General features: G+C 46.6%; 1 protein-coding gene across 1 annotated transcript; it reads left to right on the top strand.

Moving 5' to 3' along the window:
* The first annotated feature begins 420 nt into the window (after positions 1–420).
* BRK1 (BRICK1 subunit of SCAR/WAVE actin nucleating complex) lies at positions 421–7,414 on the top strand. The gene is made up of 3 exons (XM_060111066.1): positions 421–587; positions 6,422–6,504; positions 6,776–7,414. Exons 1-3 carry the CDS (start codon positions 470–472, stop codon positions 6,800–6,802), a joined length of 228 nt encoding a protein of 75 aa, XP_059967049.1. The 5' UTR covers positions 421–469; the 3' UTR covers positions 6,803–7,414.
* Positions 7,415–7,630: the final 216 nt, after the last annotated feature.

The raw sequence follows: 7,630 nt of genomic DNA on the forward strand, positions 1-7,630 counted from the left end.
ATTTGATAATTGTAAGGTGGGACATCATGTTGTGTTGTTAAAAGGCATCTTAAAAATGATTTGTATTTAATGTGATTTAATTGGCTATGCCCAGCTTATTGTGGACACAGACCGCAAGCTTAGTTTGGAGCACCCGAGGGAAAGGGTGATGCGGGCCCATGCTCCCCCGCCTACGACCGTAACCTCCAGTGACAGAGGTGGTGGTGGCGGTGGCGCGGCGGATGGGGTGGGGGTGGGGGTGGACTTTGGCGCGTGCGCACTCCATTCTTCTCCACTGCCTGGAGGCGACGGTCTTCAGGGGCGTGGGAGCAACGCGAAGAGGCTAGTGAAGACGCGACAATGCGCAGGCGCACCACAAGGCCTGTGGATTCGTGGATGCCCCGGGACCGGTGTGAGCTGGCGGCGCAGGCGCACTGGCGGCCTGGAGGGTCGAGGCGCCTGCGCAATCGCGCTTCCTTAGGCTGCAGCCATGGCGGGGCAAGAGGATCCGGTGCAGCGGGAGATTCACCAGGACTGGGCGAACCGGGAGTACATTGAGGTCATCACCAGCAGCATCAAGAAAATCGCAGACTTTCTCAACTCGTTCGGTCAGCGGGCGAGCAGGGGGAGGCTGGGAGGAGGGAGGCCCGCTGAGGGAGGGCGCTGAGAAGCTTTGAAGGGGACTCGGGGAGCCTTGGGCTCCTGCTGGTTTTCGCTTCCTCCTTCAGACCGCACCTTCCCCCTCTCGCCCTGACCCCCGGCCTCCACTGGGCAGTTCCTGTGGGGTGTTCCTGCCCCACGCTGAGCTCATCGGCTTCCTTGCCTTCACCCCGGATCCATTAACAAATCTTTCCTTTTCCCGGATACGTCAGGCAGCCCCATCCATCATCTGCTACTTTCCTTCTCTTCAGTCGCCTCCCTTCTTCCTCTGTGCTTCGCTTCCAGTCCCCACTTGGCGCTCGGAACGCAGCATGGCTGTGTCACTGTCTTGTAAAGACTCTAGACGGTTGCCCATCTCCTTCCGGATCGAGTCGAAACCCTTGAGCTCCGAGCCTCTTAGTCGCCCCTCCGGCCCCTCCTGTGGGTTCCTTCCTTTCTCCGCGCGCGCTGTGCTGCGTGGCAGCAGATGAGGGCAGAGAAAGGTCCACATCGCGTCAGGCCATGGACATCTCTGCATTGCTAGTCTCCAGCCGACAGTGGGTGTTCTGTCTGCTTCTAGCAAAATCTTTCCTAGGCCTGCTCGTGACAGTTTTAAATTCTCTCCGCATTGTTCCACATCCTTCTGGACGGCAGGCCCCTAGCAGAGACCCCCTACCTCATGTTCTCCAAGTGTTTCTTTGAGAGAACTGAACACTGGGTAGACTTTCTATGTCATCACAAGGTGTGGGGATGACGTCTAGTGATCTCTTTCCAACTGGTGTGCTTCTGGTCCACTCTTTCAGCAACATTAAGCGATTAAGATTAAGGAGGGGACACCGATGTATTAAAAAAGATTTCAAAAGGAATTATTTTCTAGCTAGAGAACTGACAAGTCCTAAGCAGTATAAAGGTGACAGGGCAAGAGGCTTGTCAGAAAGCTTCAGCAAGAGAAACTAGATCTGAGTACAAGGCTCTCTCTCAGGTTCTGTGGGGGACAGAATAAGAACCATTTCCTGCATTTAAAGAATTTCTGCCTTGAAGAAGAAATAAGGACAACTTCAGAACAAAGCAGAACATTGCTTTTGTCTTAATATATTCACATACAGTGCGACTTAGTGTGATGGATTTCCTCACTCAGGGAATGAGGGTGAAGGTAGTATTAATGAGAAATGAGACTAGTATAAATTATATGTCAGTGGTACAAATTCACACATATAACTTAGTGTAGAGGTTGTAGTAGGGAATGGTAGTCAAGAAGTCATAGTTCTCATGTATCCTCAAATTATTTTTAAAGTTCTGTGCAAACTATTTTGATGTTAGTTCTCCTAATTGTCTCTCCTGCTTCCTTAGAGAGCTAAACTATTATTGGGGGTTCTATAGGGCATTCTTTACTCATAACGTTCCCTCAGAGGCGGAGCCAGATAAGAGAAAACAAAATGTTCCATGCCTCGGGAGGGATGGCGTGATGACAGGGTCACAGCTTTGACACTTTGGCTTAATCTGCAGAGGCAGTGGAAAGTAGTTGGACAGATAACTGACGTGGAGAGTTTTTACTTTTTCCATTCCGGAGCACAGGCTCTGGACGCGCAGGCTCAGTGGGCATGGCTCACGGGCCCAGCCACTCCGCGGCATGTGGGATCTTCCCGGACCGGGGCACGAACCCGTGTACCCTGCATCGGCAGGCGGACTCTCAACCACTGCGCCACCAGGGAAGCCCGAGAGTTTTTACTCTTAAAACCAGAAGTGAAAGACTTCATTTATCTGGTAGGAGTTAGTATCTGATATGTAGACACAGAATATCCAAACAGAATATTAAGAATGTCAGTTCAATAAATAAAGTATCTAAAATAAGAAGTTAAACTGGTGCTGTTGTTCAAAATTTAAAAGTGATCTAGGGCTTCCCTGGTGGCGCAGTGGTTGAGAGTCCGCCTGCCGATGCAGGGGACATGGGTTCGTGCCCCGGTCTGGGAAGATCCCACATGCCGCGGAGCGGCTGGGCCCGTGAGCCATGGCCGCTGAGCCTGCGTGTCCGGAGCCTGTGCTCCGCAACGGGAGAGGCCACAACAGTGAGAGGCCCACATACCGTGCTAAAAAAAAAAAAAAAAAAAAAAAAAAGTGATCTAGCATCTCACTTCCCCCAGTTTGGATCTAAGTAATGTAATAACTTCGTTTCTGAGCACGGAATCATATTAATAAGCATATAATAAACATACTTTTATCTCTGACATAAAACTTCTTGACATATTACTGAAGTTTTAGTGGGTGAGTCTTGGAACTAACCAAAAATTGAAGAGTTTGAGCTTAGGATTGCGGAGAAGTGTCTCTTTTCTTGCTTTATAAGCAAGGAAATACCTGTTGTGAGATTTTAGCAACTGCGTGTGAGTCCCATTTTATGATCAGATAGAGAATAAAGACTTTTTTTTTTTCTTCAAAATTTCCAGCAAGTCCTAGACCAAGGAAATAGATGCATAGGATTCCATTCTTCAAGAGCTGGAAGAAATGGCTTCCCTTGGCTTAGGCCATTATTCTCCTTTAAGGTGAGGATAATGGCCTAATATTTGGAGTAATTACTAGGTGGTTTTTGAAGATTTTAGAAAGTGGATTTAGTCCTTTTAAAGAAAACAATTAATTACAAATAAGAACAATTAAGAAGCACGATTAAAAGTTAAAGCAATTTATCTTAGCAGTTAGGTAAGGCAAGTTCCTGAAGATTGATGGTATCACGATACAAAAGCTTAGACAGAGACCACCAGGCTGAGAAACTGGATAAATCATAAGGATAGACTTGAGTGTGTTATCTTGGCATTGGATGACTCAGGATGAGTGAGTGTGGGATGTATTTTCCCTTTCTAAGCCCTTAACATGACTTCTCAGTTCTGACATGTATCTGGGGGGGCTTTGTATTGTGTTTATAATGTGATTTGGTGATGCAAAGATTTAGCGGGCGTTTACTTTGAGGGGGCATCTATAGCTTTTTGAAAATGGCAGCAAACCTATAATTCTCGCCCTAACCACAGAGAGGTTGTGTAGGGCATGTGCTTTGGGGAGGGAACTGTTTTTCCAGGATACCTAATGATTCTGAACAGCTTTTACCCTGTGATTCCAGCTGGTGTGAGTAGAATTTTGATCTCTTTGTGGTTTACCCTTTCAGCATTCGAGGACCACCTGAACCTGAGGACACACAGATCATGATGCAGCGCTAACATCCTAACACTGGGCCTATTCTGTACTTTGAATTGATGAAGTTTCTAAAACTAGATTGTTACAGATGATAGCTTTTCATTTTTACGCCTTTTTTCCTGACTCTAAAGCTAATATGTTCAGAGAAATGTAACCAAAAAAAATAGAGAATGAGGCTGTTTTTAAATCTCAATTCTTATACTTAGCCAACAAATACAGCTTGCCTCTTGTAACTCCAGCTGTGCATCAGATGCTGTGAGAAAGGGATAAATAAGAATAAATGGACATAGCCACTCCTAGGAAGTTTATAATTTTGTTGGAGAAATACGACCTTAAGAGAAAGACAGTGTTGATTTTTGTAGGCTAAGGTTACGTGCAGTAAGAGTTCAGAGAAGTTGTCTGGTAACTGGCATTTGTTAGCGGTGGTAATGTATGCACACCATCAAGCACCCTGATGAGGACAACTGGCTTTTTCCATTACAGTCTGGTGATAATGTACATATAAATGCATTGTGGTTTCAAATTTGTCCGTCTGCCGCATGGTTTCCCAGCATTTTGTTTGAATCGGTATATATTTAATGGGATCTGAAATATGACTGAAGTTTCTAGAGTTCAACATTTTAAATTTTCAACAGTGCTTATCCATGCAGGCCAGTAACATAGTGCTGTTCTTGGATTCTGATTCATCACCAGATTGACAGAGCTAGAACAGAACAGCCATCCAGGAAGGAACCCTCCCTCTCACCACCCTGCCTCTTCATTTTGGCAGACGTTTTTATGGGAAAAGACAGGTTGTCGGTGATAACATTCATGCTCTTACTGAATAGTATACACGATGTGCCTTTGAGCTTCTAAAAACCAGGCTGAAAAGAGATTAGGTCCTGTTGGGCCGTCCTAGCAGTGGCAGTGTATCCGGGAAAAGGAGGGTGCTGAGGTGCTTCTACTCAAGCTGGATCTGGGAATTAGAAGCAGCAGCACTAGCGGATTAAAAAAGCAAACAAACAAAAAAGATTAAAAAGAGCGAACAATGTCCGGAATAAAAATCCTTACAGAAGAGGGAGAATTATATCCAATCAGCAAAGACCTCTCAGAGGTCCACTTTGAACTGACTTGAAGGAGAATGTTTAAAAGGGCAAGATGAGTAAGATTTGGACTTGATGAAATGAAAGTCAAGGCAAGATCAGGGTGTGCAAGATTTGTTAAATTGGGTGCTGAAGCGCTTTTGCATAACATCCAGGGAAGAGATGAAAAGGAGGGGTGTGAGCGAAGTGTTAGATCACTGGGTGGGAGAGTGTCTCGGAGAGTGGATATTTTAAACTTCAGAAGTGAGGATTCTTGAGAGATGACTGAAGAACAGTTTTGGGAGGAGTATGGGAGTAATTAGCATGCCTGGAAACCTTTTTCTCCTGGATGTTGAGAACAGTTGGAGGAAGAGTAGCCAAGAGATTTGTGTCAGAGAAGTTTGCAGGGAGAAAGGTATTTTAGGGCAAATCTAGGTTTCCTTTTGGGTGAGGTGGTAAAAGAGATCGGAAAAGGTAGGGGAAGAAAAGGAATTTTTTGCAGATGAAAGATGGGACCCACAGGGTAGTTGCTGTTCTGCAAGTTTTCTCTTGTTCTGAAAGGCCTGTGCAGGTGCTGGTGGGACATCAAGTGCCCTTAGAGCAGCAGCAGTGAGCTGGCTTCCATGAGCTCAGAAACACCACACCTTCCCTTCTCAGGGTCTGCTGCTTCCTTGGCCTCTGCTTTTCTTCCCTATTGAGATTATTTTCTTCCTCTTGTCATTTCCCCTCTCTTGAAACTCTTGGTTTGCCTGTTAGAAAATGGCCATGTGTACAGCGTTGCTGTATTAGTTTTCTCTTTTCTATTGCTGCCATAACAGATTACCACAAATATAGCGGCTTAAACCACGTACATTTATTATCTTACAGTTGTGTAGATCAGAAGGCCAACACTGGGTCACTGGGCTGAAATCACAGTGACAGCAGGGCTGGAGGCTCTAGAAGAGGAGCTGCTTCCTTGCCCATAGGTTGTTGGCAGAATTCAGTTTCTTGCAGCTGTAAAACTAAGGTCCCTGTTTCCTTGCTGGCTGTCAGCTAAGGACCACGGCCAGCTTCTAAAGGTCACTTGCGTCCCTTGGTTTATGGCCACCTCCCTCCATCTTCAAAGCCAACAGTGGCAGGTTGAGTCCCTCTCACACTTCGAATCTCTTCTTCCACCTTTCTTCTGCCTTTCTCTTTTCCATTTATGGAGTTGTGATTAGATGGGGCCCATCTGGATAATCCAAGATCTCAAGGTCCTTAGCTTCAATCACATGTGCAAAGACCCTTTGCCTGTAGGATACATATTCACAGGTTCTGGGGATTAGAGCGTAGACATCTTGCGGGGGGGCGGGGCGGCATTATTCTCTGCCTGCCACATTTGGTAAGAAGTCAGGCAGATCCTCTCTAAGCAGCTGTGCTCCTAAGATACTTCTCACCTTATCCTCCCACTGCCTTGTTTTGCCCACTCGTTCTTCTTATCTGTGCTCTGCATGATATATCATTCCTCCTCTTCATCTTAGGGGCTGTGTGTGTGTTTGTGCCTGGAATGGCATTAATCCTGAACGTCAGTCTTCTTTTGCCAGATATGTCTTGTCGTTCAAGACTCGCAACACTAAACGAGAAATTGACAGCTCTTGAACGGCGAATAGAGTACATTGAAGCAAGGGTGAGTATGATGGGCAAGGGCCTTCTTCATGAGGCGGGCATGGCCGTGCAAGAGAGAATGCACATTTCCACTTGTTGCTGAAAACACCTGGAAGCAGAAACAGGCTTAGAGAAGTTAACGACCTTGCCTGAATTTAAACCAGCCTTCTGGGACTCTGAAGCTGTCATCTTCTCTACCACTCCCAACTACCTAGGATAGAAAATAAGATTTTGTTTTTTTAGACCCCTCTAATGCTTTTGAATTTATCTGATTGTCAATTTTCCTTTGACAGGTGACAAAAGGTGAGACCCTCACCTAGAACTGTGCCACGCTGCTGCTGGGAAGTTGCTTTTACAGAACGCAGACCCTCGTGGGAAAGGCCCCAGCAGCCTTCAGCTCCTTCCTCTCTCCTTAAAGAGCAACAGGGCTTATTCTTGTTTTTCTTTTTTTCAAAAATGTGGCCTTTGGGCTCTGCCACGTACACCCAGCAGTGTGATGTGGCGTGTGGGGAGGAGTGCAGGGGACTCTCGGAAACAACATTAGGCATTTTACTTCTTCAGTGACACTTTGTAGAACTACTTGTCAACGTATTTGAGGCGCTAAGAGCCGAAAGGTGGGACTCTGTCCTCCCCCGCCTCTCTCTTTCGCCCTCTCTCAGCCTTTCCTTGCAGCCCTCATTGCCCCTGCACTGATTCTATAAACGCTCTCTGTCTCCTCCCCACCTCTGGCCGGGGGTCAGAGGCAGTCCTGTCTGAGGAGCCCTGGCGAGGTGGCTGCCGGAGCATGTTGCTCACCCACCAGTTTCTTGTCCTTTGGGGGAGGTCAAGTCCAGGCCCCCACTTGGCTCGAAAATGGACATTTTCAGAGTTTTCTTTCTCTCACTTGGGGTGTCTTTATCTCTCATGTTTCCCTAATAAACTCCTCAACTTTATTTGACTGCTGTGATTGTGGTGGGGAGAGGAGCTAGAGATGGGGCTCACGTATTCCACAGAAATCTGACGTGTGGGATTCTTATTCTAACAGCAAACTTTCAGGTGTAGCTGTTTGATCAAACCCTAGGTGGCTTGCCAGCCGGAGCCCCCGTATTTGGACTTTGCGCTAATTCATCCTGGGAATCGTTTGGTCATTCAGTGGACATTTACCGAGT

This window comes from Mesoplodon densirostris, chromosome 10, assembly GCF_025265405.1.
Source record: "Mesoplodon densirostris isolate mMesDen1 chromosome 10, mMesDen1 primary haplotype, whole genome shotgun sequence".
Lineage (NCBI taxonomy): Eukaryota > Metazoa > Chordata > Mammalia > Artiodactyla > Ziphiidae > Mesoplodon > Mesoplodon densirostris.